We start from the raw sequence: 19965 nt of genomic DNA, 5'->3' as shown, positions 1-19965 counted from the left end.
CTCCTGGATCATAGGTTGATGCTCAACCGCTGAGCCATGCCGGCTAGGCCATTGATAGTTTTGGGAGAGGGTAGGGGCATGACAGAGCTGGGTTCTGAGATGCTTCACCAAACAACTGTGAATAATGGTGAAGAGAAGGGAGAGCCTGAAAGAACCCAGGGAAAAGGAGCTGAGCATTTGAGTTGGAGAAATGGCAGTTGTTTTTCTCGTCTTTTGTCCTGTTAGAGTTGATACATACAAAATCATATGTGATATATATATAAGTTCCAAAGCACAATAAAATGAACACCTGTAAACCTTCCACCCTTCTTAAGAAAATGAACTGTTGACTCCCCCTGCAGTGTATGTCCCTCCCAGATTAAACTCCTCCCACCCCCAGTACCCAGAAGTAACCATCATCCTGAATCTTGCTCTCTTTATAGTTTTTGCTATATATGGGTGTATTTCTAAGCAATAGATTTAGTTTGGCTTGTTTCTGAACTTTCTATTATTAGAGTATTATTATACATGAATCTTCAACTGCTTCTTGTCACTTAACATGATGTTTCTGAGTTTCATATATTTTGATGCATGTCATTTTTGCTGCTGTCATATACCACAATTTACTTAACAATTCTCATATTAACACATATGTGGGTTGTTTCCCATTTTTTGTTTATAAGAACAGTGTGGCCATGAACATTTTTTTATATATATCCTGACCCATATAGAAAGAGTGTTTCTAGAATATAAACTTAGGAGAGGGTCACATGTTGGACTTTATAAGATAATGCCAGTTGTTTTCCAGAAAGATTTTATCAGTTGACTCTCCTGCCAATCATCTTTACATTTCTGTTTCTCCGTATCCTTGCCAATCTTGATGCTGGTGCTAACATATTGTTAAAGATAAATCTCAATCTGAATTTGAGGCCTTTCATATCAACAGGAAAGAACTAGTAGCCGTTTTAGTGGGACATTTTTGTCAAAATCTATTTGAGGCAGAGTGCTTTCACCTCTCCGAGTCCCCAAACCTGCCCCAGGGTTAAATATGAGAGCGTGACCTCCCCACAACATGGCTTTTCCTGGTACCATCTATTTTGCTGTAACAGAACTAAATCATCCATCAATGTCCCAAGTCCATCCCCTTTTTACATTTTCTGTGAATGAATTCATTCTGGACGTTATTTTCAGATTACACATGTCAGTCTGATGAGCTTGTGCTTCCCTGGGTTGCTCCAAGATTTACATTGGATAGCTTAAAAGAGGAGCGTGTTGGAGGAGAGGGCTTTTTGCTGTGTAAGCATAACGCAGGAAATGGTGTTGTCTTGCCTGAGGCTGTCCTCGGACACCGGGGATATCAGCTAAGGAGAGGCCGGCTGTCACGTTCCATTTCTCTCTGCCTTGCCCCTGCACGTATTTATCTATGAACTATGTGCCTTATTGTCCTTTGTCTTAAATGCACCCCAAATACTTAACCCAGGAGGTCTGCCCCATTATGACGAGCTGGAGGCAAGACAAGTAGGCACGCCAAGTTCCAGTCGTAAGAGATTCACCTTTTGGCAATAGGGCAGGGGTCCTGAATTCCACTGAGACCCCAGGATTGTTTTTCACCCGTTTAGTCTGAGCCGCTTCAGGCTTTGTTAAAAAGGAGCACAGAGAAAGTAATACAATTGTTGGAGAACCTGCTCAGAGGTGATCAGATTCACAATTCCCAGCCAGCAGCCCAAGACTGGTTCCAGAGCATCATTAGGAAAGTTCTGAGTGTCTGTGCCGACTTTGAAGCAGGAGGGTAGCAGATGTGCCCCTAACCTCGTGCCTTCCTCTAAATTTCCTCCTCTCCCCACTCCCCCCACCTCCCCGTTAGAATGACTGTCTGGGAGACAGTTTCACTTTAGTGCATTGGAAATAAAACTGGAAGCTCTGGCTGGCTTCCTAAACCTTGAGAAAATTTCTGGAAGGGCAGTACAGTTTGGGGGCTTGTTTTGGGGCTTCCTGCAAATAGCAGATGCTGAGGACACAATTGTTCCATAAATAGGAGTATAGAAATATCTGTAATCAATACTCTCAGGCAGTTCCTGAGCCAGAGGCTGGGAGGGAGAGTCGATGTGCACGGGTTTCTGCAGAGGCGGTGTGGCTCGGAAGCCTGGGCCCCGGTGCTCTAACCCTCGCCCGTAGTTCAGTCCCCTCTACGTGAAAACAGATGGTGGAGTCGGGGTGCGCCGGCCTCCGGTGATTGCTTCTGCAAGATGGAAGGCAGAGGTGGATTTCTGCTCAGTACCTCTGTTGACCTCGGCGTTTTTAGACCTCTCTTTTTGATGGATTACTGCGCCTCTTCAGAGGAAATGCATGAGGGCTCTATGAAATTTCCTCGCGGCTTATACAATAATTGTACAGTGAAAGTCTTCCTATAAAACTTGTTTTTCCCGTCCCTCTGCCACCACCAGAGTGACTTCAGAGACGAGATCCTGTCTTTGAAAAGTTTATCATAGTGACTCTGTCATACGGGAGTGCCAGCCTCGTGCTCCTGCCCCCGGTGCAAATTCTCATCGTCTGCTGACTGCTGTCTAAGAGCGACTCACTTCGTTACATTGTAACAACATGAATCACATCCGTGCAGTCGCAGCATCAGGGGGAGCTGGGGGGGAGCCAGCTCGGCGCTTGAGCTTGGGCTGGCAAATGTACACCCTCCCGTTCCCTCATTCATCCCTGGGGGAAACTGAGGCACCAGCGCAAGCCCGCGTGTCTCGAAGACACTTCACATTCTAAGACCTTTGAAACAGGACCTTCTTGCAGAATGACAGGGACTTGGTGCTGGGCCTCTCTGGTCACCAAACATGATTTTTGCTGTTGATGTAAAAAAAAATGGGTCTTTCTCGGTGCTGTTTTGGCTGCAGTTGTAGGCTTGTTAGCCGACCTGCCCATGCAGGGGACACTGCTTAGCTAGCCTCGTGTCTCTTTGGAATGAGTCATGGCTAATTGGTCGGCTGCCTCAGGTGTCCTGGAGACCGAGAATCAGCTCACTCAGCAGCCACGTGGCCCGTGACCTGCAGCGTGTCTGATTGAAGACCTGCTGTTCTAATTTGACTCCCCAGTCACCTCTCTCCGTCCCGAGGGATGGTCTGCCAGAAGCTTCTTTAGCAGCGTAGAAGAGGTGACTTCAGAATCCGCCTCCCTGTTCCCTAACCCAGCCGCCCCCACCCTTCCTTAAACCACCTCCTAGGTGGAGCAACAGTCGAGGGAGATTGTCTTAAAATAAGGAGGCTTTCGAAACACCTTTTTATAGTTAAAATGAATTTTTATTCATAAACTGGGTGACATAAAGAAAATGGAGGAAATCAGATAACTCACAAGTAAAGAATAAAAATTACTTGTAGTCTCACCACCTGGAGATTAGTACTGCTAGCATTTTGGTAGATAATTTTATGTTTTCTTTTTCTCTCCGCATGTATGTATCTGCGTGTGTGTGTGTGCATGTGCATATTCAGTTTTATTTCCGTTATACAAAAATGGAATTGCACTGTTTTTTATCCTGCCTATTTTTTTCACCGAACAGATAATTTTGCATAGACATCTTTCCACATTTTTGAATACTCTGCTACATCATTTCTCATGGCCTCATCTGACAGTGGCTGCACCGTGGGTTAATTTAAATAGTCACTGATTTTCAGATATTTAAGGTCGTTCCATTTTTAAAACGTTTTCCTTCATATCAGAAGCTCTGCCATAAACTGTTGCCCCAGAATCTTTGTACGTCTCTGATTGTTTCTTTAGAATGCACTCTCATGGGGAGAACTGCTGGGCAAGGGGACTGTGCATCCTTACGACTTCCCACATTGAACCATCAAATAAATTGGCCCTCCCGCTAGCGGTGGCCGTAGGACTATGTCCATTTCCCCGAGCCCTTGCTGTTACTGGTATTATGAATCGTGTGCCACCCTTTCGACAGATGAGAAGGGGTCTCATTGTTTTGCAATTATTCAGCTACTAGCGGTGCCGAACTTTAATTTATTCCTACGTGTTTCTGGCCATTGCTGTTGACCCCCTTGTAAACTGCCTCTCTTTTTCCAGACTCCTAATGCGCCACAAAAGCTCAGCTTTAATTAAGCTTGTTCAGAATCCTAAGCCCCATAAAGCCTTTCACAAAACAGAACACTCACAGGACTTTGTTTTAATACCGCTATCTCCTCTAAGCAAGGATGGAAGGATTCAGGGACCCGAGGCTGTTCCACAGCCCAGCTGACATACCATCTGGCCAGTAGAGGTAGCTGTTGCATTAACTAGCTCCCAACCTTATCTGCCAGTTCAGCCTTTAAGACAGAAAATAAATCAGTGCATGCAGTATTTTTAACAACAGTATTTATTTTTTTAAAAAAACAACAACAAACTCATGGTTTTGTGCTTTTAAAAGAACTGTTTATTGTGTGCCCTTATGTTTGACTATCAAGCTCTCTGTGAATATTAGTAAGAGCCACTATATGAAATTTATTATTAATCATCTATTTTTAGGCATGAAGCTTTGCTGTATTATGTTTTAGCAGCAGAAACGGGAATTGAAGTGTCACAGACAAATTTAGCACACATCTGTGAGGAGAGGCCAGTAAGTAAATGTATTCTCTGAATAGAAGCTCTAAGGTTAAGGATGATGAATTGGGGTTTTAAGGAGGCAAAATTAGTCACTTGGCCAAAATGTTAATGAATTAACTTTTTCTTCCCTTCACCCCCTTAGGACCTGGCCAAGAGATACTTGGGTGTTAATTGTGTTTGGAGATACTATAATTTCTCCGTTTTTCAAATCGATGCTCCTTCATTTGGTATGTATAGAAAAATGGGTACTAAATTGAAGAGGTGCAGGCTTTTAATCTTTAGTAAGAGGAAACATCTAACGGCTTTATGTGCAGTGTGATGTTTCTAAACAATTAGGAGAGAGTGCAACGCTTCTGCTATTAAGATCGTGGCTGAACTCTGCTCTCTGCCTCATGCAACATATGTCTCCTGACCCACTGTCCAGTGCAGGGGCGGACCCACCATTTCTTCCAGCAGTGAGGATCCAAAAGAGAAAGCTGTTGGGGAGAGAGCCTCTGAGCCAGTGGTTTGCCGCCTTGCCCTGAGACGGGTTCCCTGTCTTCCTCTGCCCTGCCCTGTGTGGTAGGGGGCTACCCCCAGGAACTACAGTTCCCAGGACCCTTTGCTCTAGGGCTTCTTTTTCTTTTTTTTTTTTAAAGTTTATTTTTATTTTTTATTAAATATATATTGATTTCAGAGAGAGGAAAGGAGAGGGAGAGAGAGAGATAGAAACAGCAATGATGAGAGAGTCATTGATCGGCTGCAGCCCACAACCCGGGCATGTGCCCTGACCGGGAATCGAACCCTGATCGCCTGGATCCTAGGTCGATGCTTAACCGCTGAGCCACGCCCGGCCGGGCTAGGGCTTCTGATTAGTGTCAGCCAGTGGGAGGCTCTGGCAGGAGACTGCAGGATGGGAGGAGTGGGGGAGCCCAAGTGTTCCTCTCCTTCTCTCTGCTTCGGGCTGTGTCTCTGGCAGTGGCTGCATTTCCATGGTCCTAGCTCCTGCCTGGCAGTCCAGCTGACCCTTCTCCCAGGGATGGCGTAGCTCCCTGCATTGCTGATGTTTGGGTTACCATTTGCCTTTTCAGCTCTTCCAGCCCCCTGGTGAGCCCTTCCCAGCGTTGAAATCCCTCTTTTGAACAACCTGACATGGATTTGGTTTTTCTGAGTGATATACATACATTCTTAAACAAAACTTTTTCCTCAGAGGAAAAATAAAGTATACAGCTTGAGTCAAGAAATACCCTTTAGTCATCAAACCCAGGCAGCAAAATTTCAGCTGTGAAATAAAGTGCCCCCCAAGTCCTCGGCTGATTGGGCTGCGATTCTCACAAATAGATCTATTCGGGAGAGCTACCAAGCAAAGCGGGAAAATGTGTCTGGAAATGTGGGTACTCAGCAGAAAAGTGTTGTTGTTTTCTACTGACACATGAAAAAAAAAAAAAACCACCCTGAAGATGTTCTGTATCCGGAGTCTGGTAGGAAAACCTCTCCATCGTGGGAATGTTCCAGTCATTTAAGATGTCAGTCTGAAATAAAACCGCTTGACAAATGCATCGGTGTTTTGTGTCCCGCAGCGTATCTGAAAATGGGAGACCTTTACTACTATGGCCACCAAAACCAGTCACAAGACCTGGAGCTGTCTGTGCAGATGTACGCCCAAGCAGCCCTGGATGGAGACTCACAGGTAAACAGCAGCGGCTACAGAAATGAGTTCTGGCGGTGCCCGTTGGTGAGGTTGCAAGGCCTACAGTTCTCACCAGCCCTCTGCCTGTATATGCTTCACAGATTGCAGGGTTATTTCCCATGCATTTTCACAAGTCCCTCCCAAAGACCTTGTGAGGACAGTAACCCTAATGCTAAACCTTTGTGAGCACTTCCTATATTTCCACGCCATTCTCACAGCAACCTCGTGGGGATGGGGATTGTTACACCCATTTTATAGAAGAGGGTGCCAAGACTCTGACAAGGCGGTACACTGCTCAAGGCCAGGCAGTCGGGTAATAGGTGAAGCAGCCAGAGCTGAAACCCAGGTCTTCTGGCTCTAAGGCCAGGAGTCTTTCTACCAGATTCCATCAAACTAACCGGGTAGAAACTCAAGAAATTGCAACTGTGGTCAAAATGGAAGTGGTTTGTTTTGCATAGTTGGGCCAGTACTTCAGCGATAAGACTTTGCTCTCAGTGACTTTTTTTTATGTTTTTACTGATTTTGGAGAGAGAGGAAGAGGGAGGAAGGGAGGGGGAGAGAGAGAAAAACATCAATGTGAGAGAGAAGCATCGATAGGTTGCCTTCCGCGTGCTCCCCGAGCAGTAATCAAACCAGCAACCTGGGCATGTGCCCTGCCCAGGCATCAGAGCTCCCCCTCCTCACCCCCCGTGCACGGAACCCTGCTGTGAGAGTCCTGGTTATACACCCAGGTGGATGATGATTTGCATGAGATTATTGTCAGTGGCAACTGAAAGGAAAGGCCAAAAGGAGAATATGTCATTAAAACATGACCTTGAATTCTTTGAAGGGCAACAATCAGTGAAATTCGTAAAGCCCTGATGCTGAGTAAGGCCATCTTTTGTTTATTTCTTGGTCTGGCCACAGCTAATGATGGACAGTGCATCTCCTCCAGGTAGTATAACAGCTTCCATCCTTGATGAAGGACCTTTACTGTCAGGCTCTTAACTATGTTATTTTACTGGACCTTCACAGCCCAGTGAGTCAGATCCTACCTCTGAGGGTCAAGAACAAGGTGTATAATGTAGGGAAAGGTACCAGGGTGGAGGTCTGTCCAAGAGGAATCATGAGAGGAGGTTTTCCACACTGGCCTAGAAAGGCTGGGACAAACACCCATCCGTTATTCTGTGCATAGGAGAGACTCCCTACGTCAGAATGTCAGTCATCAGTAGCACCCCCGGCCATAAAAACATTCTGTTAAATTTCTGACGTGCTGATGGTGACCCAGGGCATAGTCATAAGTGATGGACATGGCCTTCGACTCGGCGTTCCGGTTCTGCTGATGACACAAGAGCACGTTTTCCAGCGGCTTCTGTTTTGGGAGAATGAGCATGAAAGGACGGATCCCCGGTTGACTAGCTTCTGAGCAGATGGGACCCAGCATCCTCCGAAAGCCTCCTGGTTCTCCTGCAAATAAATTTCTCAGATGCATATATTTAGGGAAACAATTCATCAATGAAGATGACAAAACCATCTGGCTCTAGGGACTGAAAAAAAATATCTAGAGGTTGTAAAAGTTTACATTCTGATGAAGGGTGTGTGTCTGAGTTTTATTATAAGAAGCTGACGAGGTTGGTTTGTGTCGTTTGCAGGGATTTTTTAACCTGGCCCTGCTCATTGAGGAAGGTGCTATAATCCCACATCACATTTTGGATTTCTTGGAAATTGACCCAACTATCCATTCGAATAACATCTCCATCCTCCAGGAACTTTACGAAAGGTAAGTTCAGAGCCTCTTTAATGCTGTGGAATCTGGAGGAACCCCAGTGGGTGCTGTTGGCTTGTGCCCCAACTTAGCCTGACTCTTACTTTGTAACGTCCCTTGTTATAAAAAGGGCCCGGGATTTGTTTTGAGCAGAGAACACTCAGCTGGACCCAAGTTTACTTCCGTCTTCTAGTTTCTGAGGCTTAAGATACAGAATGAGCTTGATCTGAAGCTAAGGTGCTGCTCAAGGTTTTCCACGAGAGCGGGGAAAATAACATGTCAGATTAGACCATGCTTTTCTGCACGATAGGGAGGCATTCTGACGTCTGGACTTCAGATGGACACTTGGACAGAAGCATTGCTCTGGCAGCCCTCGTGCTTCAGGGACCTCCTTGACCTATTGGCTTTTTAGTAAGGACAGAAGTGACCTTTTCCTGAGATTTTTGGCAGGATCCTAGAATTTTAGGGTAGGCCTCAACCCCTGAGAACTGGCTTTCTTCCCTTGTCTCTCATCTCAAGTTCCCATTGTCCCCAAACAGAAGGAGGTGGTTCTGAGGATCTGAAAATGCCAGTCAGGAGTAATGCCACCAAGGTCCGCTGACACGTCAAGGTGCCTGTGCTTTGTGTCTGCAGGTGCTGGAGCCACAGTAGCGAGGAGTCCCTGAGCCCCTGCTCCCTGGCCTGGCTCTACCTTCACTTCCGGCTCATCTGGGGTGCTGTCCTGCACTCTGCCCTGGTAGGGACCGTCTCCAGCCAGCCCCCCCAGTGGTCCCTGCCCTGTCAGTCCTCTAATGCGTGCTCCTGGCATTTGCAGGTCTACTTCCTGGGAACCTTCCTGCTGTCCGTGTTGATCGCCTGGACCTTGCAGTATTTCCAGTCGGTCTCAGGTAAAGATTTCTAAAACGCTGGGGCAATAGAAAAACATAACAATTCTTTTTCCTTAACAGAAAAATCACCCTCTCCCTCCTCGTGCCCTTGGCCATGCTATTACCTTTTATTAGGACGGTTATTCACGGGGTGGGACTCCTCCTAGGGTGTATCGTAGTACCTGGCTGATGGAAGACCCCTGTTGCTATTATGTTGTTCAAAGTAAGCAGAATTTTTTAAATAAGAAGCTTAAGAGATTGAACTGAAATGTCTTCTCCCATTGAAAATATCTGTTAGCAAGATTCTGCCTGTGTGCACCTGAAAACCCAGCTCGGAGGCCCCCTCCAGCATGAAGACATGTCCTGTTTATCATAGTCAAAGGGCAGCAAATCAAATGGGCGGATAAACAAGCACTATGATGAACAAAGTACCCAGCCACGTGAATTCGGAGGCAGGGTCCGAGGAGGGATGTAAAACGAACATTTATTTAGCATGGTTTCCACTAGTTGCTACTATTTTTCTGCGCTAACGTAGAACAGTAGTTAAGGAGATAGACGCCTCCATCACTTCTGTTTGGGCTTAGAGTCCAGGCTTGGCTACTTATTAGCTGTGTGACTTATGGCGAGTTATTTCACCTTCCTGATCCTCCCATTTCTTGTCAATAAAATGAGATTATAATAGTAGCTACTTTCCAGGGATGTTAAAAGGGTTCAGTGAAAAAAATATAGACATGACACTTATCAAATGACAACTGTAGTTAAATCTTAGCTGTTATTTATCTGGCAAATAAAACCCTCTCAATAAATATTAGCTATTACATTTATCTCCCCTGTTAGATCATAAGCCGAGCCAGAGGAAGGCCTGTCATTTGTGATATCACACTTAGTCGGTGCTCAAATTTGCAAACGTCTCTATGGAGGATTATAGTTTCCCACTATCTTGCATGGTTTCAAAAGGCCATAATCGCTCATAAAGACCAATAGGAACATTTACAAAGGGACACCTTAGGACTGGATGTGGCATTTGAGCCTTCCTGCAGCCATTATTTACGTTGCAAATAATGAAAAGTGAAAGGAGCACATTTCACCTCAGATTCTATGGTGAGACACAAGTCACTGTTACGAGAGGCTTCTCGTAAAATATGGAATCATTTCCCTCTGACTTTACCTGAGGAGATTAACAGGGACCCATCAAAAGCCCTTCTAGCCCCGCCGGTGTGGCTCAGTGGTTGAGCGTCGACCCATGAACCAAGAGGTTGCTGGTTCGATTCCCAGTCAGGGCACATGCCTGGGTTGCGGGCTCGATCCCCAGGAGGGGGCGTGCAAGAGGCAGCCGATCGATGCTTCCCTCTCGTCATTGATGTTTCTGTCTGTCCCTCTCCTTTCCTCTCTCTCTAAAATCAATACAAACAAAAAGGCCCTTCCAGATTTGGTGCCCTCTGATATGTCAGCTTGTAAATTTCCCTCATACAAATTCTGTCCCGTCCCAAAATTTGTTGCCATTTATTTTGCATCTTGTCAGTGTTTTCCATTTCAAATTATCTTTGTCATTTTTATTCTGCAGAAATATTGTTATGATTATTACAAATGCAATTCCGTTGGAGGAGCTGAAAATTGTCTTTATGATTTTACGGCAGCTGGTAGCCATGAAAATTCATGGGCTGGCGGAGCTGCTTGGATCAGAAGCCGTCTTTTTCCTTTCCTGTGTCTTCATTGTCATCCCTCCACATTCTCGTCTCCCTGTCCTCCTGCCCTTTTGTGGATTTTGCCTGCCTGTGTGTGCTTGGCTCCTTCACACATCTTCTTCATTTTTTTCAAACTCTTTCACTTCTTCCTTAACATCCCTCCCTTCCTGTTGACCAACCATAAAGAAGCTTGCATGGGATCTTAAAAATAATTTAATTCTCTGCCCTTCATTTTCCAAATGAAGAATTGAGGCCAAAGGAATGAAGTAGCCTGCCCTGTGATCACAAAATAAAGTCCCAGAAAGGATGCGGGGCAGCACAATTTCCAGACTCACCATGCCTTAAAACAGTCATTACCGTCTGCCCCCGACCTCTTGTCCCCTTACATAAGAAATATTTTGCAGCACATCTTTGGTACCCTGAAATGAATGATAATTAATCTGCCTACAGATGTATTTTTTCAAAGAGTGCCCTAACACCAATATAAAGGAGAAGCAAAGAGAAATGAATTATCATAAAGTAATATCTTTTTCAATATGTAAATTCTAGCCCAGTGCTTCTTAAATTTTAATGTGCACATGAATCACCCAGGGAGTCTGTTAAATGCAGATTCTGACTCAGTAGGTCCGGGGTGGGCCTGAGATTCACCATCTCTAACAAGTTTTTGGGTGATGTCCCCACTGCTGTTCCACAGACAACATTTTGAGTCATAAGGGCCTAGAAGTAAAAAAAAAAAAAAAAAAGTCCACGTATTTCCAAAATGTGCCCTACCAGCCCTGTTAGAACTAGTGTTGAGTTAAAAATATATAGTAAATTATTGTTGTAGTTTTCAGGTTGTCAACATCAGTGAAGATCTGTCAATAACTCTGAAATAAGACAGTACTATTCCATCAGCGATGGGGCGATGGGGTAGGAGTGATAGAGGTGCAGGGAACAGAAAAGCCACTGGTGTGTCCCCGCTGAGCGCTGTGAGGTCCCACGACCTGCCCCACGGGAAGGGGGGAGATGTCATGGATGCTGGTGGTGGCCGTGGCATCGTGAAGCAAGCCCGGTAATGAGGAGGGGCCGATTTGAGAGTTAGGGACCAGTACCTTCAGTAGCTTTGTGTAAGGACTGTGCTGTCACTTAGGGATCTTTGTCATTTCATGATTTGCATTTTCCCAGTCAGTTGTTTTTAAAAATTAGTGATTTATGGTCAAACCTTTAAATTGAGCTGTCCATCCATTTTGCGTTCAGCTCCAGCTACCTTCATTTCCCCCCTGAGCTTACATGCCCTGTGATTTATACTCAACACTTCGCTGCATTTGCCACGTTAAATTGTGCCGCGTACGGAAGGCTGGCGGCGCACAGCAGCTAACAGCACCGGCTCGGGGTCAGGCTGCTGCCGCTCTGGCCCTGCCGCTAGCTCTGTGACCTTGGGCAGGGATCCTGTCTGTGCCTCGGTTTCCCCTTCTGTAAAACAGCGGAAATAGTACAGCCGCCTCCTGTTGCGGTCGAGAGAACAGGATGGAAAGTGCTTAGAAGTCCACAAATGTTAGCGCTCAGGAGTAGCTTCGCAGGGGCGTGTTGCCTGCCCTGAAAGCACGCTGCCGCGGGTAGTGCCCGCCGCGAATAGCTTCGCTTACCTCCGCAGCAGACGCAGCTGCCAGAGCCTGGCATGGTTTTCTCTGCTGTTAGACTCTTTCTAAAACATGAAAAAGCTTTTTAAGGCATCTAAACAAAGGTATTAACTAATCCATGGAAGCACCAAAACAAGCACACGAAACAATAGTGCGCACCTTTTATTCCTTTAAGGGGACTTATTTTTGACCCTTAGCATCCACTCTTCCACTCTCCCAGGCAGCTCAGTCTTTCTTGGGGCTGACGCCTCCCAGGTAAGTGCAAAGGTCCCTGGGTCTTAGGTGACACTGGGAATGCTCATATGGTCACAAGTCCGAGAGCCGAACACACGCAGTGCCCCGGGCCTACACTCCCTTAGGGTCCGTTGGCCTTGCAGCTTCTGAGTCACCTGGGAGTCCCATCGTCTTTGCCGAAGCTGAGCACTTGAGCCTTCTTCCTCCCGAGCCCCCCTTTCTCGGGCGGCGGGGTGCAAGGTGAGGGCTTCGCTAATGGCACAGCCCGCAGCCGGGCTCAGCCGGTTTCCCAGGCTCTGAAAGCTCCCTTCCCTGCTTCATCTTACCTCTAAGGCACTCTTCCTCTCCCCTCCCTGCCAGGGCTGGAAGCATAATTGCCTTAATGGACTCAGGCTTTTGAAAAACAAGAGAATCCCAAAGGAAAGTGTGCCTAGAGCCATCTCCATTTCTGCCTCACCACAAATGTCCCCTGAGACACGTACACAAAAAGGCCTGGAGCCTGGCTGGCTACCTGAAGGGCGGTAAAGAGAAGAGGGGAGAGAGCAGTAAATGACCGTTTCCAAGGAAGGGTCCTGCCTCACTAGTAGTAGTGTAAACTTTATGTCCGAATAGAATGCACAGGAAAGAGCGAGATTTTCAGAACTGGCAGCTCCGTGGCATGACTGGGCAGCCTTTAAACCAATGTCAGCCTACTCGGGACCTTCATAATTTAAGCCAAATCCTTCCTGCCTGAGCGGTGAGCCTAGTGTAAGAGGGAAATGATACAAACAAGACTAATTAAACCTTTTCCTACTCTTTTCCTGTCCTCTACATTTCCAGTTAATGAGGTTCCTACTAAAATTACAGTAAAATGTCACAAAATGTGCTCACGGAAGAGCAGTAGCCTGAAAGAGCGGTTTAATGGTGAGGTTTCACTTTTCTCATTACCCTCGGCGCCCTCCCAGTATCTCCACTCACAAGAAATGTCTCAGCGACACGGATCACGTTTGTACTGGGCCCTGCTCTATTGAGGGGCCCAAAGGAAGTAACCAGATCTTCCTCAGAGCTGAGATTTCCCGGGCTTTCCCCCGGCCCCACCTTTGCAAACAGTCTGCCGCCTCTGGATACACTCAGTACGTTCCCTCGTTTCTCCTTTCCCGTGTGCTGTCTGGTCACACAGGGTTTTTCCTACAGTGGTTCCAACAGGGGTCGGCAAGCTTCTGTAAAGGGCCAGGTAATAACTGCTGGGGCTTTGAGGGCCATCTCTGTTACAACGTCTCAACTTTCCTTTTTTTTTTCTTTTTGTTCATCTTCACCCAAGGATATTTTTTTCCATTGTTTTTTAGAGAGCGTGGAAGGGAGGTAGGGAGGGAGAAAGGGAGAGAAACATCAATGTGTCTCTTTACTGGTTACCCCCCTTGCACGCCCTGCCTGGGGCCAGGGGTCGAACCTGCAACCCAGGTACATGCCCTTGAACCAGGAATTGAAACCGTGACCCTTCGGTGCGTGGTCCAACACTCTAACCACTGAGCAAACCAGCCAGGGCATAACTCAACTTATAGTGCGAAAGCAGCCATTGACAGCCCATAGAAACAAATGGTGTGGCTGGTTGCCAATCATACTTGACTATGGACGTGAACATTTGACTCTCGTGTTTTTCACATGTCATGAAATATTACTCTTTATATTTTTATTTTTATCCAATCACTTACAAATGAAGAAACCAATCTTAGATGGTGAGCCATACAAAGCAAGCAGAGAACTACATTTGGCCCATGGGCTGCGGTCTGTCTACACGACTCATGGCCAGCTCTTGATGATTCTCACTAATGACCGGAAAACAGTCCCCTGAGTGGCAAGTAATCCACAAATCACTTCTACTTGGCTCTGGAATATATTCTGTAATTCTTTTAAACAACATGCTTATTTTCTTGGTTACCTTGATTCTAGCCCGGTAATCAAATTAACACACATTCCAGGTGAGCACAGAAAAAGAGGCCACTTGGCAGTGAAGTCGGGCTGTGGGGGGCTTGTTGGTGATTGCAGACCGCAGGGGAAGGGAGAACTCTTTCCCATGTGGGCAGTGACAAGCTTCCTGTAGGAACAGCGAGCATTTTTATTATGCTCCGACAAGAAGATTTAAACGGTGGCAATGCTGATTATGCATTCCTTCTACGTTTACACATCGGCACTTTTTGGTTTTAATCAGAAAACTGATTGCTGATTTATATTGTTACCATGGTGATTTAAACATTTCTGTGAGCTTGAAAAGGAAAAACGCATGCCTTAGTACTTCATTAACTTCCTCAGAGATCATTAGCAAGATCCATTTGCGGGACCCAGGGAGGTCTTGGGTCCTCTGATCTAAGCCCCTCTGTTCACAGATGAGAAAACCAAGGCCTGTGAGATTCATTTAGGGATGAAATGTCTGCCATTCATAGCATCTACACCAGAGTCATCTATTAGTGGTAGATAAATGAGACTTGACCAGACCAGGTCTCTGGAGTCCAGCCAATGGTCTTTGTACTGAATGACTGGGCCTCCTGCTCCCGGCCATGGTTAGACCACCTGCCAGAGTTACGGCTTTAACCTAAAAACATTACATCACTATGTAATACCCTAGGTCCCTCATCCCACCACTGTCTTGTTCTTGCAGAATAGTCTCTGAATTCACAAGATCTCCTATAGGTATTGAAAGGGATTCGCTAGGAGAGTTCCTTTACGTCACCTGAAAAGCTAGGGGCTTTGGAGCCCATTGTTGAATTTCTTAGACTGACCCTTTGGAGATGACCATAGGTACCTGGAGGTGAGGTGCAACTCTTGAGGGGTTTTTCTAGAAGTCAGATTACAAACATGTAGTGGCATCTTCTTAAAGTCAATACATTTCAGGACGGACATTTCGAAACCTTTAAAAATTGTCCCACAGACTGAAAACTGTAAATGACTTTAGGATTCCTGAGCTTAATTAAGACCATTGCTTAAAAGCAAACTAGCACTATGGCCATTGTGCTAGCCGTGTGTCACACATCTCTGCACACCACTACCCTCATTTTACTGATAAGAAACTACAGGTCGGTGTGGCTAAGTAGCTTGTTCAAGGTCACTCTACTGGTCAACATCAGAGCCATGTGACTCCTGGTCTTTCTGGCTTCACAGTTTCTGCTGTTTTCCTAGGCTGCTGAGGCCTGAAGGAGAACTGTAGGCACCCCAGAAACCACTGCACCAACTCTGTCATCAATCCTGCAAGCCACATGCCTGAAATTAATAAATCCTAACACATTTCCACAGCAAACCAGGTCTCTAGCAGCAATAACTAACATTTCTTGAGTACCTTTGCCTGCCAGGCGCTGTTCTAAGCACTTTATGTACATTAGTTCATTTAATCCTAACTGCTCAACCAGGTTATAGATGCTTTTACTTTCCCCATATTTTAGGAGAGTGGAAAACTTGTCCATGGTCACGTAACTGAAATCTTTATATATCTATTCCAACCTGCCATTTTAGAGAAAGGGATATCAAAGTCTAAAGAACTTAGGTGATGGCTCTAAAGTTGCTTATCGCATTAGAAACATCTCTCCTGGCTTACCAGGATCTAGGTGTGGCTGTGTGCCCTGCGTCCACTATTGTGAATACTCACCACTTGTTGTGTGTATGTCTCTGCAGCCAACGGTTTCAACCTGACACCAGCCGGGACCTCCCCAGACCCCACCGCACCCACTGCAAATCCAGCTGTGACTCCAGCTGCAGATGCCTCCGCTCAGGACCAGCCCACAGTCACTAATAACCCAGAGCCACGTGGGTGAACTATGCACTCCAGGTCTCTCCTGATGAGAGAGAATCCTTTTGACAGGTGGTATTGGAAAGCTGGGGCCAGGGCATTGTACTGATAAACACTTTAAATGTCTTGTCAACTGGATGTGAATTTTGCACTTGGTGTCTTTTTCTTTTTTTTTAAATCAAATTACATGGAAGTACCCAGAGCAAACAGTGGTACTAAAGACATTCAAACAAATACAAGGAACATCCTGCTCATAGGGGCATGTTGGGGAGGTTAGCTGGGTCATTGTGGATGTCCATTCCTGGTGACTCTGTATTGGGAGTCCCAGTTTGCCCTGCAACATATCCAGATCCTTATATCCTGGGATGTAGTTTAAGAATCTTAGCCCCTTATTCATTCCCTTTTATTCAGTAACAGAAACAATTGTGGCTTTTCTACAGGTTAGAGAATATTCCGGTACATGTGTTTGCCACAGCCCTGCTCCTCAAAGTCCAATCAGCAGATTTCAATTTGACTTCCGACACCCAGCAGTTCTAAGGCGCCGTGAGATAAATAGATTATGGCTGGGAGTGCAGGGATGGTGATGGCTTTGTAAATTGGTTTACACTTTTCTCCCTGAATTTTCCTAGGGTCGTAGAGCTTCCAAATCATTCAATGACATAGTTGGACATTGGTTACTTTTCAATTGCAATCCATAAAATAACATTTAGAAAATTAGTATTTAAGTGTAGCCTTCTCCATGAATTACCTGTTAGAATAGACTGGCAGCAGTGGGATGTGCAGGAAAAAAGCCTTTAGTTCCCAGTCATCCCCACCCCTCTGCCTGCCTGAGTCCATGTAGGGGTGTGTGTGTGTGTGTGTGTGTGTGTGTGTGTGTGTGTGAGAGAGAGAGAGACAAAGAGGGAGAGGAAGGGCACACTGCACTGTATGCTGCTAAGGTGGTAAATAAATGGGTAATGCAATATTGTGGGTCCAAACTACTCTTTGCACTACTTTATTTACAGTAGTAAATAAAAATTATTTTTATACTATTGACTCCCAGGAAATGTGTGTTTTTTCTCTTTCTTAGTTACTGTTATTATATAAAGTCCTCAGGCTTATGCATTCCCCTCAGGAGGCAAAAAAAAAAAAAATCTTAAGAACTGGATTACTTCTGATAAGCCTTGCACACGGGCGGATGGAGAGATGGCAGGCAGCTGCTCTCCAGGGATCCGAGTTCAGGATCTGACCCTGTGATGTTTGCACAGGATTGGACATTGTTTTGGGGTTTCTGGTTGCTCTGAGGCTAGATTCATATAAATTCTGGGTTAAATTTGCAATCTACCCTCTTTCGCCTATGTATGCTCTTGTTAGATAGCAAAGCTTATCCTTCCTGCTTGCGAATGAGCCAGACTTTGGATCCCTGGATTCAGATTCTGTCTAACTTCCTAGCTCAGTAACCTTGGGTGAGTGATTAACCCTCTCTGAGTCTCAGATTATTGTTTTATAAAATAGGGGTAATAAAATTCACCTCTTGGGCTTTTCATGAGGCTTAAATGAGATAATGTATGTAAAGCTTCCAGGTCAGGGCCCTGAATATAGTTGGTTGTTATTCTTAGGAAAAAAGAAGTCTGAGGGGCCAGGCAAGGGCTCTTTTCTCGGCCTAGATCCTCTCTTCATGGTAAACACACCCGATCCTCAGTTGCTGGGAACAGAGGCAGCTGACAACTCACAGCTACAGCCCTCAATGGGAATTGCCATCAGCTGCAGGGACCTGCCCAAGGTTTCATCCTTGCGAGAGCCCCTCATAGCCAATGGCTTGTTGATGTAGGTCAGGCTTTCTCAATGTCCGCACTATTGACACTTGGGCTGGATGGTTCCTTGTGGGGGGCTGTGTATTGCAGGATATTTAGCAGTGGCAGCCCTGGTCTCTACCCACTAGATATTAGTAGTGCACACACCCCACCCCACTGCAATCTTCCAGGTGTGGAACCCAAAAAATGTCACCAAACATTGCCAAATGTTCCTTGGGGGCAAAATCACCTCACCCTCACCCTGAGAAAGACCCATGTGCAAAATCAAAGGCCCCTTTCCTCACTTTGGAACAGCCCTGGAAACAAAGGCCCCTTTCCTCACTTTGGAACAGCCCTGGAGGGTCATCCCAACTGCAGAATTCCCCCTGGTGGGAGCCTCGTTTTAGGCCAATTTCTCCCTCTGCCCAATTCTGCCTGCCTTGTTTTCACATAGGACTTACTGACACTGCTCCCATAAACCTTCACATGCAACTGTGCCTCAGAGTCTGTCTTCAAAGAACACATCTCTAGTAGTCTGCTAGAGCTGCCATAACAAAGTCCCACAAGCTGGGTGGCTTAACCAACAGAAATCCATTTCCTTACAGTTTTGGAGACTAGACGTCTAAGATCAAGGTGTCGATAGAGTTGGTTTCTCCTGAGGCCTCTCTCCTTGGCTTGTAGATGCTGTCCTCTTTCTGTAGCTCCACACTGTCTTCCTTCTCTATATGTCTGTTATAATGTCCTCATAAAGACACCAGTCATATTGGATCAAGGCTCACCTAGTGACCTCATTTTACCTTAATGATCTCTTTAAAGCCCCTGTCCCAAATACAATCACATTTTGGGTACTAGGGGTTAGGGCTTCAACACTTGAATTTGGAGAAGGCACAATTCAGCACATAACACCAACCTGAAACACCATGGAAAGCTGGTTCAGGTCCAGAATATAGACTCATGGAGCCTTCCTGACCTGAGACAGTTGTCTGAACATGCTCATCTCCAGGTTATGCTGGAAAAAGCTGGAGTGGCTCCAGCACCAAACCACTTCTCGTGAAGCTGGTAGGACACCCACCAATTCATGTTCCAGCTTAGGCTCCTGTTCTTTTGGGAGTTCTCAAGTTGTATGATCTGGGTCCAGCCCACACCTTCTCAAGCCTCGATCTTTGCTCCTCAAGTTCTAAACTCAATTCCCAAAGGCTTTTGTCCCAGCTAGCTGGAATAGAGCCCCACACAGTGAAGGTAACATGGGGTAGTAGGGGAGGAAGAAAGGAATGGAAGGATTGGGTGCCAAGGTGATATTTAGTTACTTCCCTATTGTCCTTTCCACTTGGGACAGTCTTAGGTGCAGACCAGTGGACTGTAAAACAAACCTGGCCCACAGATGTGATTTCATTGGCCCATCAAATATTTTTTGAAAATTTTATTTAGTTGCTAGCATCTTGAAATCAAGGATTTGGGGTTTCTCCTAAAAAAATTTAAAGATGTGAAAAAACGGCTTTCGTTGCTTCATGGCAAGAATTAGCTGAGGTTGAGTAGGTCTGTTCCTTTTATATTTTTATTTTTTTTAAATGTTTTATTGATTTCAGAGAGAGAGGAAAAGAGAGGGAGAAAGAGAAAGAAACATCGATGTGAGAGAGAAACACTGATTGGTTGCCTCCCACATGCACCCTGACTGGGAATCAAACCTGAAACTGGGGTAGTGCCCTGACAGGGAATTAAATCAGAGACCTTTCAATGCACAGCACAGTGCTCAACCAGCTGAGCCACACTGGTCAGGGCGGGTCTGCTCCTCTTAAAAAGAGCCTATGCTTTCTGGTTGGCCCTTGTCCCCATCATTCCCTGCTGCTTTACACCAGGCCCACTTAGACATTTGCATTTATAACCCATGGTTTGCACTTCCTTCTCCTCATTCTTAAAGACCCCCCAATTCATCTACTGCCTAATCATCACCAAGCCTCTGGGGGCTGCGGAGATGGTAGTCTGTCTTTCCACACTTTAGTAGAAGGAGATGCCCAAGTATGAGTCATTTGGAGTCCCAAAAAAGTGTCCAAAAAGT

The 19965-nt window shown here is 45.8% G+C and overlaps 1 protein-coding gene across 1 annotated transcript in view; it reads left to right on the top strand.

Annotated features, from left to right (window-relative positions):
- The window catches only part of SEL1L3 (SEL1L family member 3), a 92470-nt gene extending 75290 nt beyond the window's left edge, over window positions 1–17180 (top strand). The window contains exons 18-24 of the mRNA XM_081120819.1: window positions 4486–4576; window positions 4706–4790; window positions 6123–6232; window positions 7864–7991; window positions 8610–8712; window positions 8791–8863; window positions 16023–17180. Coding sequence (XP_080976945.1) covers window positions 4486–4576; window positions 4706–4790; window positions 6123–6232; window positions 7864–7991; window positions 8610–8712; window positions 8791–8863; window positions 16023–16162 — 730 coding nt within the window. The 3' untranslated portion in view covers window positions 16163–17180. The remainder of the gene's footprint in view (window positions 1–4485; window positions 4577–4705; window positions 4791–6122; window positions 6233–7863; window positions 7992–8609; window positions 8713–8790; window positions 8864–16022) is intronic.
- Window positions 17181–19965: the final 2785 nt, after the last annotated feature.

Source organism: Miniopterus schreibersii, assembly GCF_964146895.1.
Source record: "Miniopterus schreibersii genome assembly, chromosome: 1".
In the NCBI taxonomy this organism is placed as follows: Eukaryota; Metazoa; Chordata; class Mammalia; order Chiroptera; family Miniopteridae; genus Miniopterus; species Miniopterus schreibersii.
Note: the sequence above shows the minus strand (reverse complement) of the source record. Positions and strands in the feature narration are given on the sequence as shown.